The sequence below is a fragment of the Manacus candei genome, unplaced genomic scaffold (genome assembly GCF_025592945.1).
Source record: "Manacus candei isolate 608988 ecotype Guabito, Panama unplaced genomic scaffold, ASM2559294v1 h1tg000047l, whole genome shotgun sequence".
In the NCBI taxonomy this organism is placed as follows: domain Eukaryota; kingdom Metazoa; phylum Chordata; class Aves; order Passeriformes; family Pipridae; genus Manacus; species Manacus candei.
Genome location: NW_026138095.1, coordinates 8,899,309 through 8,918,418, shown reverse-complemented (window position 1 = coordinate 8,918,418; position 19,110 = coordinate 8,899,309). Strand labels below are relative to the sequence as shown.

The 19,110-nt window shown below is 41.5% G+C and overlaps 1 protein-coding gene across 1 annotated transcript in view; it reads right to left on the bottom strand.

Annotated features, from left to right (window-relative positions):
- Positions 1–19,110, bottom strand: part of TBCD (tubulin folding cofactor D) — a 116,765-nt gene that overhangs the window by 89,307 nt on the left and 8,348 nt on the right. Inside the window, exons 7-13 of the mRNA XM_051797474.1 lie at positions 16,208–16,340; positions 8,325–8,370; positions 5,485–5,617; positions 4,200–4,339; positions 3,326–3,386; positions 3,115–3,189; positions 55–149 (exon numbers count right to left, since the gene is read on the bottom strand). Coding sequence (XP_051653434.1) covers positions 55–149; positions 3,115–3,189; positions 3,326–3,386; positions 4,200–4,339; positions 5,485–5,617; positions 8,325–8,370; positions 16,208–16,340 — 683 coding nt within the window. The remainder of the gene's footprint in view (positions 1–54; positions 150–3,114; positions 3,190–3,325; positions 3,387–4,199; positions 4,340–5,484; positions 5,618–8,324; positions 8,371–16,207; positions 16,341–19,110) is intronic.

The following is a 19,110-nucleotide window of genomic DNA, read 5'->3' as shown; positions in this document are numbered from 1 at the left end:
GATCTCTAATAATATCAATTGTTATTTCATGAACTCACATGAACTCCAACTCACCATCTGAAATTCGGGAAGGGAGCAGCAATCCTCTCCTGCCCAGCTCGGCCAGGGCCAGGCACCCCCCGTGCCACGCGTTGTCTGTCTCCTGGAAACTGGTGTTAGAACAAAATTTGGTTAAAACTGACCCTCCCTTTCAGAATTTCACTTCTCATGGGGAATCCCTAACACTTTAAAAGACCCCTCTCATCCAAACCAGCATGTGCTTATTGTGTTATTGACCCTGCTGGACTTGTAAAATAGAAGAATGACAAGCTGAACGTGTTTTTCTTCTCATTTGTGCAACGTAAATACTGCTATAAATGTGACCAAATAAGCAAAAAACCCATTTATGGCTATAAATGTAACTCAGTACAAAAGAGTACAACACCTGAAACTCATCCAGAAAAGGAAAACAACTTCCTAGTTCACTGTAAAAGATGTAGATTTACAGAACATACCCAAAATAACCAATGAATTTAGTGCCAAACACAGTCCTTAACTTGCAAAAGTGGTTCAAGTGACAGTTCCCAACAAACACATCACAGGACTTTCTGCACCGAGTAAACAGTGGTGTTTATCTACCTTTAAAAAGCATAAACCAAAGAAACTTGTAGTGAACACAGTAAAAAATACCCCAAATGGCAAACAATTTGTGGTGGGCTGGCAGATAACGAGTGGGAAGGGGAAAGGTTGAACACTACAGGGTTAAACATACACAAAGTCCATTTTGTATTAAACTAGGGTTAGCAATCTGAGAATAAAACATTGACCAGATAGACTAGGCCATATCAAAGCTTCATCTCTCCCAGAATCCCCTCTCTGACAAGGACCAAGAGCAGATGCTCAGCCAAAGATGCAGCTCGAAGGACCATTCCTTTATTGCCTCCCCCTGGCTCTGGCAATCACCAGCAGACACTGCTCCAGCCAGAGGTTGCAGCCAGATGCCATATTTAATAAACTCTGAAGGGACTCTCTTCCATTCATTTGTATAATCCCTTTTTTTCAACTCCCTTTACACTTTTGGCTCCCATAACATCCCGTGGCAATGACTTCCACGGGTTAATTATAATTGCATGAAAATGCACTTCCTGATGCCTCCCTGCTCTCACATCATGGGAGAGAGTGAAGTGTAAACAACCACTTGCTTTCCCCTTCCTTCACATTGATAATGGAGATACATAAAATCACATCCCTCTGCTTTTTCTTTCCACCTGTAAGCAGCTCCATCAATTAAACCACTTTGGACTGTTCAGTTTTGTTCTCTCTTCCTTTCCTAATATCCAACATTCCATTTGCCTTCTTTTCCCTGTCAGCTGCTGAGCACTCCAACACTTGGACAGGTCAGTGGCTTCCAGTTGTTTTACAGTGAGCAGCATTTGCCTCAAGAGCATCAGTTTGCATTCATTAGACATCACATTTTATACATCATTTACTGTCTCGTTACTTAACTTGGGCTTCTATAACATTTTCCTGTCCACTTTAGCTCTCCCTACACTGAATCAACTTTAAATCATCAGCTGACTTCCTCACCTCCTTGTTCCTCTTTTTTCCAGGATTCTTTATGGGTATACTGAACAGCACAGGGCTCACACAGACCCTGGCAGGACTGCGATGATCAACTCCTACACTGTGAAAAATGACCCCTTATTTCTTCACTGACTCTTGTCTACATATAACCTATCTGCACATAAGAAATCCTTTATTCTTATCCCAAGAGATATAACCAAGTGCCTCTGATGAGCAACTGATTTATCCTTATTTTGGACACATTTAGCCAGAGAACCCAGCAGAGATTCCCTCTGTCCTTGCCTACGTTTGTTCCCAGGTGTTTCTGAAGAAAGCAGGTCACTCAATTACTAGTTGAGTTACTCATCCCTATGACTTGAAAAACAAGGAAAGAAAACACTCTGGGTGCAGGTCTTTGAAGCTCCAGGGATAATTGAGATCAGCAGCACCTCTTAAATTAATCACAGTACCACAGTGGAAGGATCATCTAAGTGGATACTTTCCTTGCAAGTTTTTAAGACTTTATACCTTCTTTCTTTTTAACGTGTCATCCTTTGAGCTGGTATTTTTAATTTGTACTCTCAACAAATGTGTGAGGACTTCTTAAAACTGAGTACATCTGAGTGGCAAACTGAACATGACCAGTATTTCCTGTCAATAAAGAAATTCTTTTTGTTACTGGCTTACTCTAAACCACTAGTTTAGATTTTCAGGTACTCAGTGGAGACCCAATGAGCAATTTGATATTTCAAAAAGGCACATGAGACTTGTTTAATAACTTAGTCCTTTACATGCCCTGACATCCAACACTGAAGTGCTCCAAAAGAACATCCTCATAGTTCTTTGTGACCCAGCTGGAGATTAAACTGGCCCCAAAGCCCCTCTGACACAGCCACAGCACAAGCCTTAGCAAGAGGGTAAGAACCAGCATATTGCAACACTCTCAAAAACACTTCCCAACTCTGGCAGATCATGGGCAAGCTCACAGACAAAAAGCACACTTTTTATTCAGGCAAGTACTTTCAGTATCCACAAGGTCCCGTGGCAAGAAGTTTTCCCACTTGAACTCTGTGCTGCATCACTAACCACGCCTTGTTTTTATTCCAAACCTGCCACCTGATGCTTGAGTTTGCTTCTAGTAATATAAAATGTAGAGGGCAACCATTTCCACACCATTCCCCAGTTCATAAACCTCTATTATACCCCATTTATTCCTCATTCTCCCCATGTGTTTCAGCCTCCCCTCACACAAAGATGGTTTGTTACCTCTGGTGATCCTCACAACCCTTCTGAACATCATTTCCAGTGTCACTGCATTTCTGAGCATGGACACTACACTCAAGACATGAGCCTTGAGCACACCAGGAACTTCTAAAGCAACAAGTTAATGAGCACTTTTTTATTCTTCCTAAGTTCAACTTCAGGCCTTCCACCTTACCTTCGAACGGGGTCAAGAGGAAGGATTAGGAATAATTTCTTTATTGAATACCCTTAGCCCATCTTTAGACCTGTCTCCCTAACTCTTGTACCCCACATTTCAGGTGCATGTAAAGTCTGCAATAAGATTTTTACCTGAAACAGTCCAACAGAGACCCGATCACATCATCTGCTAATTCTTTTGGAAGTCTTCCAGTTATTCTACCAATTCTACAGAAGTTAAAAGAAAAAGAAAGAGAAGTATACAGTGACTCATTAGAACTGCAGTCAGCTAGTAAGTCATAAAAAAAATTAGTATTTCTATATTGTTTACTTTAGTTGATCAGAGTAACCACAACAGACCTACCCTTTGGCTGCAGACCACCTGACGATGGTGTCTTTGTCCTTCAGCCCAACCAACAGTTGCTCTGCAAATAGTTTTATTTAAAAAAAAAAATTAGTCTTATTAAACACCAGAAAGATTTCTTAAAATGTTCAAAATTCATCTTCCTCTTAAAAAAACTGCCTCTTTAATAAAAATCTTTGTACCTAGATTTCTTCCATTAGTCACCCTTGTATAACTCAAAAATCAAAGAAAAATGTCTAAATTGTTTTCAAAAAGAGAAAATCAGATTTGAAATTTTAAGTCATGTAAAAGATTCAAAATGGAGGTCATGGAGCTTTTTGCAGAGGTTCATTAGATTATTCAGTCATAAAAGTCTTCTGATGCAATTCTGGCCTATTTATTTACAGAATATTCACCAGCCAGCAAGCAGAGGACCTGCTGTACAGCTGCACACTATTAAAAATGCTGTTCCTTTCATACTACCACGGTCTAAAAATTAAACCATAACTCTTCAGCTTTCATGTGACATAATTTTTTGGTGTGTATTTCATTACAAATTTTAATTCAGCCTTCCATTTGTGAAAGGTTCAAGGTACCTCTTTCACATTACTGGATAAAACTGGTAAAACACATTTCAGTATCTCCATGCCCCAACCCCACAAGAAGTGCTCCAGTGCTGACTTTCTGCTTCAGATGCGAAATCCAAATAATCTGACAAAACATAAACTATTTTATTATTAAAATAATCAGTTGCACAGACTGAAATTTTAGAGTCTTTCCAATAGTTCACGTTTAGCACAGACACACACGTGACTTTCTTAGCCCTAAGTGGGTTGTTTTCCAACATACATTTAATTTGCGGCACTACAACAATTTCTCTCCAGCTTTAACACACCTACAACGTTTTCAATCTCTGCTGGGATGTCATATTCCTCATCATCATCAGCTTCAGCAGCAGCTTCTCTCTTTTGGTTCTGCACAACAGCACCCTGAGCTTGCAGGTTGGCAGCCAGAGAGCGACAGCCACGCTGGTACCTGCACAACAAACACACATTGCACTGATTTTTCTGATTTATTTTCCAACTGAAACAGGGACATGCTGACACAAAGCCTGTCTGTCACATTCCTACACCTCCCAGGCTACAGCTCTCCACTTATTTAGTGGTTGCTTTAAAGGAAAGGGAGAAGTATCCCACTCTCTCCTTCCTCCTGACCCAGTTGTCTATTTTCCAAGGTGAGAAGAGCCAGACTATTCAAATGGTTCCTTTTCATTATCCCTCCCTTTCCTGTTTCAGTATAACCTATTTTCCACTGCTGACAATAAAGAGAGGCAAAATTCCCATGCCCTGAAAGACTCTCTGAAACCTAAAAAAAAATAAATAAAATAAATAAATTAATAAAATCAGCTTATTAAAAATTGTTTTTTAAATGTTAAAGCCAGTTTAGTACTTTCTGACCGAGCTGTACTCGGATATTTAGCCCCTGGTGTAGATGCATTCTTACAAAAGATAGACTTCACATGCTAAAATGACTTTTGCCATCGGGCAAGGTACATTCTCCACCTAAAAAGAATTTTCTATGCCTAAGGATGTTCTCAAAAGCTGGTAAAATAAATACAATAAAAATAGTCACCAAGGAAGCCTGCAATTTTAAAATATCAGTGCGAGAAATCTCAAAAAGAGTTTGCCCTCTGGCAGTACATAAAACCAGACACCAAAACCTGACTAATATGCAAAACCAGAGTGGGATTGCAAACCACTTTTCCCCTGTGAACCTTCTATCGAATCAGGGTAGTACCAGGTAATGGAAAAAGTTATGTTCACTCTTACAAAATTGTACTAAATCAGGAACAAAGGTCGGTCTCTTCCCATATTTCATGAGTTCTGCGTTATATGGGAACAGGCTTCTGCCTGTGCAACGTGCAAAGCCAGATTTGGCTAATCCCAGCCCCAGTTCATGTTCCAAAATTGAACAAAACTACAGGAAACTACAGCAGAAGAAATCTACTTTTTCCAAATAGTACAGATGAACAATATGTTCGTTCCCAAATAACACAGGGATTTCTTTTTCTTTTAGGGAAACTTAGGAGGGCAGAAGACAAATACACAGATTTAGGTATTTCTAAGTTTTTTGTCCTTTTGGAATTTATTTTTTTTCAACTATTCCAGCTTTAAACTGACCTCCATTTTGCCACCTTTGGCTTCACAAATGTCAGCCCCAGTCTCTGAACCAGTTTCATGCCCAGCTTGCGCAGGACCATCTGGTTGCTCTCTGACAACTTGCACTTGTCCAGACACTCGAGCACAGTAACAGCTGGAAAACAAAACAAACTGCTCGTCAAAGAAATCTGGCTATGAAAATCTTAAAAGTTTTGAATGTCCCTTAGAAGATTCAAATTTTTAAAAAGTGCTACTGAAATGCAAATGCCTTATTACCTACTTTGTAGTAGCTCTGACACTGGTCAAATAGTGGCAATACCCTTCACTGCCCAAGCAGGAAGGATGGTTTTGAGGACTCATTTTGACTATGAAAATGATTATCTACATTCCCAGAGTGCTTATGCCTTTAATTCTCACTGGAAGCAACATGTTCAAGTGTATTGCAGGGTCTGAGAATTTTCAGTAATCTAAGAGAACCAAGATCCAGAAAATATTCATTTACTCAGAAAACTCATCAATTCCTGCACACCCTTTCCTTGTTCAGTATTTTCAGGCAGCACCAACCTAACTCCTCTGGCACAGAGATTTTTACAAGGATGGATGTCCATAAACATTTAGGCATGAGAAACACTGTGTATGTGTAAACAGTTGGCCACAAAACCTCTCATCTGGGCACATCAAAGGGAACAAAGTTATTTGTCCAGCGAAGTAAAAAAACACAGGGAAAGGAGAATCTTGGGCTAATGAATATAAGGCTCCAGGTTTCCAAATTTTCACAGGGAACCCGTGCCTGTTACAAATAAAAAAGACCTTTTGTAATTTTATCAGGCTGAAAATAATTCTTGATTGAAGGCTGACCATGAGCTAATAGAGACTAATGACCTGGGCTATGAAGGACCATCATTCTTCCAAACAACACTGCACACAAGGAATCACCCTGGCAGAATGCTCTGCAACCTCTTCCTCCACTATCAGGGTTTTCAAAATACAGAGATCAAAGAAAACCCAATTATTTCAAAGTCTGAGAAGTTGTAGGACACGACTTACAAACCTCCTCAGTCTTTGAAAAGGCAGGGGATGGATCCTGACCTACTAAAATACTAATAAATGATCCATGCAGACAATAAGGTGAAGCCAGTGATGATGACCATTGCTTGGACACTTTCCAGCAACCTGGATTTTTTGCAGTTATAAAAGCTTGAGAGACTGATGGTTTAGGAGGAAGAGGCTGCAGAAACATCAATATTCACAGAGAGAAAAAATTAAGAATATACAAATATAAGCCTCTTCCAAGTCCTCTCAGCTCTCGAATCACTGTAATATCTACAGATCCAGGTAATGGCTTCAGGACTAGTGTTTGTTTTCAAATCAAGTTCTATGTCACAAATTACTTCAAACAGGACCTTTCTTTGACATTTGCCTACTTCTTTTCTCCTATTTCATCCTCAGATTTGTTATAACTAAAAATCTGAGGTATTTTTTGTGTCTCACAATTTTTTATCCTGAACAGTTTCCATCTGAATATCTGCTTCTCAGTTGTGAGATTTTAGATTTTCTAAGGTAAATTTAGTCACTGGCACACCCCTGATTTTTCCCTTATTATGGGACTCATAACTACTCAATATTCTTTCTGTGCCATGGGCCAAAGAATCTGCTTTTACCAGCAGGGTTCATTCTGTGGGCTCAGTATGCTCTTTCCATACCCATTAAGACTATTGTGTTGTACAGTTGCATATTTCAAATTATGTAATTTTGTGTCATACCATATTTTATCCAGCCTGTTTATTATTCTGCTTCTCTGACAGCTTCTCCAGTGCTGTCTGCCAGTTCTGTGGGATGGCATTCCCAGTATTTGCTGTTTGTTCCTGACCAGTCACACAGCACCTGTGTGGTTCCATGTTATTTGTCTTCACTATCTTATCTCCATCTTTACCCATCTCTCAGGCATTTTCTAAGGAATTATCTGCCTCTCAGACTTAGGAACTGGAAAAATGAAACCGTTTCCAGCACTAAACTTAAAAATCTTCTCAGGGCCAAAACAATTAATTGCATTAGTGAAATTCTTGGGGCCAAAATAATTGCATGAGTGAAATCAAGTACTCTGAAGACAGTTTACGTCACTGCTTGGTTCCTGAGAACAGCACAAACCCCTTTTCTGCTACTTGGATGAGCTCCACAAAACTGATGAGGTCTTTTGTAGTGTTTTGGAATTAGCCACCATCTTTCCCTGCCTATCAATAAAACCCAAGAGCATTACAGTCAGTTCTGACCATACTCCAGGATTCACCACGAGATGAACATAAATCCAACAAGCACCTATACTGTTCAGAACCCTCTGTGCTCTCTTTATGGTACCTGTCTATCCCTCATTACATCCAGTACAATCTCTTTTCACCAAAACCTTTTTTTTATTCCAACAGTATCCTGACATAATTCCAGCTGGGTCCTGTACACAACCAGTTCTTGGGTTTTCTGAAACCCTGTGCTTAAGTTTAAACTTGAAGAGTCTGCAAAATTTTCAGCAGTAATATTTATAAAACTAGCTAATGCTCTAATGAATTTTTAAAAATATTTTCCACATCTTACAGGTTGTATGTTCCATGTTCAGCTCCTGTATTACAGCAATGGCCAATGTGATCACCTGCCAAATCCTCGGACGTGCTGTTCCAACACAACATTCCCTGGTGGCATCTGCTCCTCCCTCACAGTCATCTCTACTTTTGCTCCCCTTGTTTTCCCTTGCTTTATCACTTCCCTGTTGATTTCACTCCTTACAGCACCACTTATGACCAGGTTAATCTTCCTTTCCCTTTTTGATTGCAATGGCTTTAAAATCTGAAATCAAGATATCACAAACTTACCATATGGCAAGCAATCCTCTCTCTTGCCATGTTTGAACAGCTGTGCCTGCAAGTGAAATAGGGAAAACAGACATGAGAATACAGAGATTCTACAACATGATTTACCAAGTATTTAGTTTTAAAATACTTTTTATTGTTCATGCAATAATCTGTGGTGTTTGCTGATTTAAATTGCATAAAAGGAAAAGAGTCTCAGGGTGCAGTTACACTTCTTGGTAACTGCTCAGGGGGCTGAGCTGGCCAAAAAAGAGAATTAAAAATAACAAGGAAAAAAAAAAAAAAAAAAAAAAGAGAAAAATAAAAGTAACCAGTTTTGGGCCAACTCAGGTCCCTGTGACAGGAGTCACAGCTTGTGAGAGCCTAAACCACCTACAGACACCTGGGAGGGCAAACCTCTGCAAATACACCTCCAACAGTCCAACTTAACTCCTGTGCTGAGGGATTTGTGCAGCAAAGAGCACCAAGTTTCCAAAACCATCTTCTCTACAATTAAATACCCCGGTTAGATCAAGCCCCAGAGAGACAAAGGGACTGCAAGCACCTGAGAGAACACCTGACACATTAAAGGACACATTAAACGCTTCCTCTGCTCTCCCAACGCGCATCAAAACTCCCGGGCTCAGGCACTTGTTTGCCCTTGCTCTGGCATTCACCAGAAGGAAAATCTTCCTCAGTAAACATGCCTGGGAGTTAAACAAGAACAGACTTCCCCTAAAAGTCCACAGTTTCTCACACATACCAAACACACACACACACCTCCCGCGCTGCAGGCGGGGCTGGGAGCAACCAGGGCAAGAAAAACACCCCGGGGCTGTGTGCCCATCCTGGCTTGGTTTGGTACCAAATTGCACTTCAGGATCCCAAATTAGCACTGCTGATCAGCTCCACTACAAGCTATATGTGGGAATTTGGTATTATATATGGAAGTATTTAAGATTTTAATGCAGGCAACGGTGAGGGAATCCCTTAAAAATGACATTTACAAAGCAGCAACGCTACAGAAGGACTTCAGGCCCAGAAGAACAGCCAATAAATACCAACACAAATGTATAAATGTGGCACAGCTTTTAGCAATATACCACGTCAGTGTTAAAGAAAATACAAATATTTCTCACTGGCATACAACAAAACTCTGCTTTGTGCTAAAAAGCCCAAAGAAAAGCTGTCAGAAAACCTCCAAACCTTTGGTACAACAAATCTGGAGCGCCTCTGAAATTTCTCTACCTCCTTGTTGAAACATGCAGAAGCTCATTTCTTCATCACTTTGTTCCTGTGTTCTGCTTTAAAACCCATCATTGTTTTCTCCACATGCTCTGCCAGGAATGCTGGAGACACAGCAGCATCCCTGCATTCTCACAATTCCTTCTCCTCGCTGGCCAACAGCCCAATGAACAGCAAATACAGTTTTTAAGGCACACACACACAGGCTGCCTCCAAATGTTTAGTATTATATTCAAGTATTTTCAAACAAAGCACAGTGTAATTCCTCAAGCAGTGACAATGCAAAGAAGTAGCTTTATCCTTGGGAATGCTCCTGCACAAAGGCCTTTGGATGTCTGCTCCCACTGTGCTCAGCACCCAGCCAAGGCACCCTGCAAAGGTGGAACAGATCCTCAAGACACCAACACGTTTTCAGGCTTCCACAGTTCCTAAATTCTGGCACCTTCCTACGAATTTCTCCATGAGTTTTCACAGGACTGACTCCCCAGGAAAAACAGAACTGAAGGTGCCACCTCTGAGCGAGATGTGGGAAGGAATCAACCAACACAAGAGCAGGAAATGAGAAAACTCTTCAAATACTGCACAGGAATTTTTTTTAAATGCTTTAATAAAAAAAAGTAAGAAAACAGCCTCACACACCTATGAGTGAATTTAGCACAGTGACCTGGGCAGATTCCATGTCACAGCCATTTCTATTATTTTCTGAACAAAGCAGCCAGAACACACATTGTTTCCCCACAGCAGTTTCATTAAAACCTAAATTTCAAACTATTTGCAACACAGAACACCTACTCCCAAACAAAACTACAACGATTTGTAATATCCTTCCAGATGTTAAAATCATCATAGCAACAACTCTATATCAACTGAGATGTGGATTAAGGGACTTTAGTCTATCAACACACATTTTTAGGGGAAGTAAAAATTACCCAAAGGACACCGTAGCTGCTGTGTTTGAATTAAAAACTAAACTTTTTAAAAAATGGGACTTAATATTTACATGGTTGTTGATCAGTAAAACACATTACCCACTGGTTTTGGAATAAACAAAGCTGAAAATGCAAAATGTCTGACAGGGAAGAAGGTTCTGTTTGCACCCATGGAGGTGCTCTGTGGGTCAGATGAAGCCTTGGAGCAGGTTATTGGTGTTTCTGCCAGTGAAACATTGGGTATTTCTCTGTGTCAGAGAAGTTTAAGAGCCATTTTTAAAACAATTTTTACAGAACTAAATATGTAACAGCCCAACTGTGGGGAACTACTCTTCAGATATTCAACACAGCAGGAAATCCAGTGTCTGGGTTTGGTTTTTTTTCTGAGTGTAGAAAAGACAAGAAAAGAAGATTTCATTATTTCTTTATGAGTCAAAGCATGCAGAAGTCCAAATTTCTCAAACTTTTGAGTGTAGCAGATAGATTTTCCAGAGGAAATAAGAGAGCACTTTTGGAAAAGAGAAAGAAAAAAGTGTGTATTTTCTTCCAGCACATGCTACATGCTACAGTCAGGTATGTACAATACAGTTACTGCCTCAGAAAAATCCTGCAAGCCTGGAGCTCACAGGGGTTGTACTAACAAGAGAAGTTCAAGATGCATGAATGGAAAACATAAAAAAAAATATAGGAAATACAGGAAAAATACAGGGAAAAGGCCAAATCAGCATTGCAGTATCCAGCTTAAACTTCCTGCCTTGAAGGAAGAAAAATATCCAAGGCACACCATTTCCAAAAATCTGATACAAACAAAGCAATTAATAAGCTTGGTTTGCCACCTGCACAGGCACTCTGGTGTCAGCAGCTGCCAGTGCTGAAAGCCAGGAGCCTGCCTGTCGGAGCATCCCGGCAGCCGGAGTTACGCCACGAGCTCCTCACCTAATGAGGACACAAAGCACACAACTCACCCAACCTGCTCAACTGTTGAGAAGTATGTGACTCCCTCTCTTATAAATAATTAAGCCACCTACAAATTAGAGAAAATCAGTGGTGTGCAAGCAATGACGACTGTCAGGTCTGGCTCTGCTTTAGAAACAGCGCCGGGTAAGGCAAACACAGCCCAGTTTCTCAGTAATCCCAGCAGAGACACCACACCTGCCAATTGTCTGCCTAACCCACTTTGGGCCCGACCTGCAGGAGGTCTATCAGTCGGGATCATCTCCAGGACTTGTTCCCCAAGCTACACAAATCACCACGAGGGGTGGCCTGGCTGCTGGGGAGTGAGTGGATCTTCCTGCTGAGCAGGAGCCACAAGTCTGGATCTCCCCTCTGGTTGTAACCAAGTGGAGGACTGGGAGGATAATTCCAGCCTCGCTGGGAAGAGCAGGAAATGATGCCTTGCACTGCTCTGGAGCACCCCCTGGTAGCCACACAACACCCAGGGAATGCCATCAGCCATCCCTGCCTCCTGGCTGGGTGCAAGGAGAGAGGACATGCTGTCAGAACCTCAGTTCACTCAGAATGCATTAAATATTCCCTACCTCCATGTGCAGCTAATGGTTAAATGGGTTAGTTAAAGCCCTTGTTCTCACTCTGTCTCCAGTACAAGCAGCACTCCTGCTGTGGGACACACGTGTTTGGGTGTTGAGCATCACCACAACACATCCATGTCAGACACCAACACAGCCCGGGGACCCAAAGGATGGCACCTTCCATGTGACCTCAGTTATTTATCAGCTGAATGTCTGAGAAGTTTAGACCAACACATGGAGAGCTGACAGAGTATCCCCTTTCCATCTTAAGATGACCCAAAACCACAGATTTTAAATATTTGGAAGGGAAATAAAATGTAGCAGCTTGAGACAGTAACACATTCTGACAGGAAAACAAAACAGCTTTATGACAGGAAAAAGAAACAGCTTTATGACAACAGAACTGCTGGACCTTGAACAAACCACAAAACTCCTGCTGAGAAGGAAAAACCTGAGCAGTGTCAGACAAGGCCACATTAGAACAAATACTCAGTGACACTCAGGACAGAAATGACATTATCAGGAAGGAGTCAGTGCCTTTGGTACCTGCAGATATAAGAACTTTGGTTTCTCTCACCAACACTGCTTTTTCTACACCTTTATCACCAAACCACTAAGCAACAACCCCTTTTTAAAAAAAGTAATGCCAACAGACAATCCTAACACGGCCAATTCTTTGAGAATGCCAAAAATACAGAGACTTGGGAAACATTCTATTTGGAAATATTCTATTTTTGTGCCTCTGGGTCTGAAAGAATGGAGTTAGAGAGTTCTTTCTTCCCTGGAGCCAAATTTACATAAGCATGTAGCTATTGCTAAATAACCTTTGCATTAGAGACAGCTCAGGGAAATGCCTCGTTCTTAAGACTCGAGTTTCATCAGATCACTGTGTAGGGCGTTTTATTTTTTTTAATTATTACTCACACTTGTATACTGAATCACTTATAAAACAAATAAGGTTTAATAAGTTTCAATGCCCAAGGCTACCTCAACGTGATGACATCTCTGTCACGCAAGAACTGGGAGTGCTGCGCCCTGCAGCGATAACTAAAAAGCTGTTTGATATAATGGCAGGTTTAAAAGCAAACCTCCAGACCAAGAGAATTTAAAATGCAGATTCTTGAAACAGGGGAGAAGTTTCCTTCGAGTAAACAGATGTTATAAAAAAAAAAAAAAAAAAAAAAGTAGAGATTTTTTAATAATCTGTGATTATTAAATGCACGAAGAATCTGGGATTTAATTCCAAATTGCCAGGTTAGTTGCCACAAAAAGAGTTTGAAAAGCTGAATGTGAAACAGTGTCACTCTGCTGGTGCCCCCCTGTTGGGAAATGGCCTGTTACTGACGACAGGTGGAAGGGAAAAGAAGAAAAGAAGGCGGCCCCAGTGGAATTACAACGTGTAATGCCGGGTGCGTGTTCCGACAGGAGCCGCGGAACAGCCGGCCTCGTTCTGCACAGAACGCTGAGTGAGATGAAACAGCACACACCTGATCGGCGGGCTCGGGGCCACGAGGAGGCAGATCAAAGTGCACCACGGCCAACACTCCTGCGTCCCTGACTTGCAGTTTCACTTCATTGAAATGCAGCAGTTTCGTGTCTTTTCCGAGCGGTTTTTCCGCGCCGAGCTCGCTCCGAGGCGTTGGCTGAGCGCAGACCATGAGCAGCACCAGATCAAAACCTGACCAAAACCCCCCCAGTTTGGGGCAGCCCCCTTCTGCTCTGAGGGGAAGACTTTTCATCCCCACTCTGCTGGGTTACATCATTCCCGAAACCTGTCACATTCCCGAAACCCGCCTCGCTGCACTGACCAGAAACTGGAAAAGGGTCTTTTTTTTTTCTCCTGCTTGTTCAGAGACAAATGCCCAGGCAGCTCAGTTTGGTTCATAAAGTAAAAAATTCCTGGAGGAATCCAAGGGCAAAGAATTTTGAAGCTTATTGACACAAGTTTTAGCTGTCCCTCATGAGGATGTGTAAAACTTTACACACTCAGCGATCACTTGTTATGTTAAAGTGTATTGTGTTTATTTATAGAATAAATATGTGCTTACCTATGGAATAAATATGTGCTTATTTAGAGAATAAATATAATATAAATATATATAGTGTAATATATATATAATATATATAATATAAATACCATATAATGCATTCATTCATAGAATGTGTATATTTACACAATAATAATATATATACACTATATATATAAAATGTATGTAAATAACAATAAATATAATATATATTATATAGTTAGAATCTTGCATGTTTAAGAGAAAAAGTTTACTTTAAACCATTACTTTCAGCTGATATTTTTTCCTTTAACAACGTTGTTGCTACAAGTGTGACACAAAATTCTTAATACTAAAATACAAAGAATATGTATATTTATGTAAATTAGGAATATTTTTATATATTTATATATAAATATTCCTAATTTACATAAATAGGAATTCAAGAGTTAAATATAAAATATTTGTATATACATAAATATTTATGAAATGTTTATATATATTTATTTATAAATATTTTTATAATATTTAACTCTTGAAATAAGTATTTTCTGCTCCTCTTAAGCCACACACATAATACACTTTTAATACACTCAGTACAAACATACCACTCTGAGAACCTTTATTCCCTAATGATGTAACTCACGCTTACATTTTAGTGACTGAAAAATTGAGGACTGAATGCAAGAAGAGGCTTTAAAAACCTGCTCAAATCTACCAATTGGAAGAGGAATTATGAGCTGTGAAGAGGAAAAAAAAAAAAAAAAAAAGAAAAAAAAGAAGTCCCACAAAAGCAAGGCAGCAGGCTCTGCTCCCAGGTCTATTGTATCACATTCTGGTTTCGATTCTACTTGTTGAGTATTCACCTGTTTCGCTTAGTGAGCACTAATGAACAGGTGGATGGAGCCAAAGCCAAACTCAAAGGAATTACGACAAAACACTAATGCATTATACATCCTGCAGGTCTCATCACGCCCCGGGATGGCAACCAGGCCGGCTCCCTTTCCAGATCTGACAATAAAATGATGAAACATCATTCTGCCTTTGGAAACGCTGCAGTGCACACAAATAACGCTTCCTCCTGCTGGAGCAGCAGCTCCTCAGTTAGTCTAAATATAGAACATTTCTCCTGTCTTCTTATTTGGAAGAGCTCGACAGGGGGGGGAAAAAAAAAGAAAACAAAAAAACCCCCACACCCCACACCCTCACTGCAGAGCTTTGCTTTGATGTTCAGTGTCACACTGCACACAAGTCCTCTTAGCAACTGGTTTGAAAGGGCAGCAAATTTATGCAAACTATTAAAACTTTGTCCAAACACCAGCAAATCCTTAAACCTGTGCAAGTGTAAAGGCTGCACACAGGAATCTGCCTCGGCTTTGGTCAGCAACCAAACCAAGAAGGTACAACAAACTCCCCCATTCCACCCAAATATATTCGGACATCAGAGCTGCCACAGACATCAGAACTGTCATCCCAGTATTTCAAAATGCACACCAATACTTCTAAAATACTTCTAAAACTACAATAATAAAGCTTTTTAAAAGACCTTTTTAGGATGTACAAGAGGAGTGCTGCCACAGAGCAGTGCTTCAGGTATTGCAGATTTTTCCCCCATGCGTGGCAGGTACAGTTTAAACCCAAACTGAGAATTCAGCTCTTTTGAATCATACACCACTGTTACTTCACAAGGAAAGGGCATTACACAAAAAACTCACTCAGAGTAGCAGGACACCAACACATTTAGTGTGGCTTTTTGAAACTACTGAGAACAGTATATTAGTTGCAGAACAACGGATACAACTTTAAAGCATCCCTTGCATTTTGGTTACCAGCTCTGAAAAGTCCAGGAGAGATCACTGCTATAGCAGAAGTCTAACCTCTTCATTCTGTACAGTTCCCAGTTTCTAATTTATGTCAAAGGTTTTGTTCAGAGAGAAAAAAAAAATCCCTGTTTTGACAGTTATTTCTCAGTACTGGTAACTTCACTCTCATTTGGTGATGACAAGACAACTTAAAGAAAATATACATACTTGGGAAGTTACACTGTCCAAACTTTTGTGGAGGAGATTCCAGCTGTATATTAATTTCTGCTTTTTTAATAACCAGGAACCTCTCTGTGCATTTGCCATCAAAGAACTACCATAACAGTATCCTTTGATCATAAAACCAATCATCTGTCTTTCCAAGGAAATATTTACCAGGGCCTGGAGCATGCCATTCACAATGACAGTCCCCTCCATGGTCTGGGAGGAGGATTTGGATAACATGGAGAGCACCCAGTCCAGGAATTCTGCCATCCTGCTTTGCCTGACATCAGGGCGAACAATAAACCTGTCACAGAAAAACACAAAACACTGCAGTTACTGACTTTATGACAACTCAATAAAAACCATTTTTCCTTCTATCCAAAGTGGTTGTAGTTCCTGAAAACAATTATCCAGTGGATATTTTCCCAAATTGCTGAGGGTGGGAATGCTCCAAAACATCCCACGTTTAGCCATTCTGCTTCTGAGCAAGGCCCAGAATTTTGCTTTCACATCAAACCCACCTAAAACTTGAATCCTAAAGATTTATCTTAATTCTAAAGTAACAAAATTTCCAAAGGTCCCAGATAAAAGTTATTTCCATTAGAATTGTTAAAAAGCTGAAACAAATATGAGGATTCTCCACCATTCTCACCAAGAACAGCCATTCTGCAAATCTGAAAATCAGTGCAAATCAGCAGTGGGACCCTGTTGCACCTTTTGCCATCAGCCAGGCCTAGAATGAGTAACCAGTGGGGCTAAATTTGGCTTTTCAGATATCTGAAAAGGTCAAACACCTGCTATTTAACACTAGGTGGGTCAAGAGATGGGGAAAAAAAGAGGTTCATCATGGCTAAACTTCAGTAAACCTACACTCAGCCATCCCCTGCACCAGCCAAGCATCAGCTTCAGTTCTCTCAGTGAGTGCCCTGGCACCTACAAACCAGGATCCTGCTCCAGCAGGGATTCAGACTAAATTTGTTGTCAATGCACCTAAAGGAAACAAGGCACACAGGGAAGCCCACCCAGCACAGCTCAGGGCAGTTCAAGAGGATGTGCACAGTCGGGACCTGGTTCCTTCCCACACCCCCAGAAACTGGGGAGCTGCACCAAGAGACTGACAGAGAACATGGGAACAGTGAGCACAGGGGATGGACTGGCTTCCAAGCCAGTCCCTGTTCTGTTAAGCAGGAGAAGGAGGATTTGGGGAGGGTGAATTGCAGGAGGGTTGTTTTGTGACAGAACACCAAGGATGAAGCTGCCTTTGGCCCAAGGGCACAGGTGAGAGAAGTGACCTGTGAAGTGGATGAGCTGGTTCCTAGACCCTTTCCCAGCCCAAAGGAGTTTAAATCTTTCTTTCCCAAAGGAGTGCCCTAACCTCCAGACTAACAGCAGGATAAGGATCAGCCTCATCTCCTCCTACTGCAAACCCTCACTGAGCAGGCAGAAAGGAGAATCCACGAAACAAGCTCCAGCTTCTTCACCCTATGAAAAGCAACTTACTCTGGAAAACAGGAAGCCTTGAATCCTGATCTTCCTAAACTTCACTTGGAATTCATAACTCCTTGGAGCACCAGTAAGAACCCAGACTTCCTCCTGCTCCCCAGGGACTTTCCCTCTCAAATGCTACAGAGTCAGACTCCTGTATCTTATCTCTCCATCTGTCCCAGGACCGTTGTGTTCCTGCCCACCCAACTAACAGTCCAGCTCCAGGAAGATGGCACAGTGACCTCATCTCATTAAAAAACTGTTTGGGGATGTGAAAGCAGTGAAAGGCCTTCCTGGAGTCAGTCTTCTAATTCCTGGTGGAGCATTTTAATCATCAGGCTATTTTGAAAATGGTGTTTTCATAATAAACTAAATAATTATAAGTCCACTAAGCAGTGCCATTACAGCTTTACACACGTGGTACTCAAACCAGCCTAATGTGTTCTATCACTTTATTTGTTGTGATCATTTACTCCTAATAACAATTAATTCAGTCAATAAGGGTGAAGACAATATGAGACAACTGCAGACAGGAGGTGCCTGCACAGGACCCAGGTGGGGTGCAGGGCACTGGTAAAATCCCCTCGAAACTCAGGGCTGAGCACAAACACAAAGTTCTGCTGAACACAAGGCTGCAATCAATCAGGTTATTGTATAAAGCCTCCCACTCAAAATGTAGTTTTATAGACACTCTGAAGTGCAAATTTGATTAAGTATAATGTGATAAAAGACTCTTTTTTAATTACTGTCACCCTTATTTGACAAGGCTCCCAAATACTGGGTGTAGCTTCAATAGTTTATTAGTGTTGGTTAATCTGGGTGCTTTCTGGAATTCTAGGAAGTGAAGAAGGCTCATATGAATGCTCAAGGAGAATTCATTCTGTGTCACGCTGTCACCTCAAATCCTCTGCTTCTGTCAACCTGTGACAAGGCAGATTATCCTTGCAGATACATAAAGATCCCAGAAAAGCAACTTCTAATTAGTCATTCCAAAATCACTGCAAAAACTAATTAGGATCATAGAATTATAGAATCATAGAATGGTTTGGGTGGTTTGTCTCCCTCTCCTATTGTCCCCACGTCCCATTGTCCTGCTGTCCCCATGTCACCCTGTCCCACTGCACCCGTGTCCCCACGTCCCCACGTCCCGTGCCCCAGTGTTCCCAGGTCCCACTGTCCCTGTGTCCCCCATGTCCACATGTCCCTGTCTTCCATGTCCTGCTGTCTCCACATCCCCATGTCCTCACATCCCCATGTCCTGTGTTCCCCATGTCCCCCCATCCCCACATCCCATGTCCCTCTTTCCTGTGTCCTGCTGTCCCCATATCCTGTGTCCCCAGGTCCTTTGTCCCCCTGTCCCATGTCCCCATCCCCACATCCCCATGTCCCATGTCCCCCTGTCCCCACATCCCATGTCCCCCTGTCCTCATGTCCCCATCCTGTGTTCCCCCTGTCCCCACGTTCCATGTCCCCCATGTCCCCCTGTCCACACGTGCCTGTCCCGTGTCCCCCTGTCCCATGTCCCCATCCCCACATCCCCCTGTCCCATGTCCCCCCATCCCCACATCCCATGTCCCCCTGTCCCATGT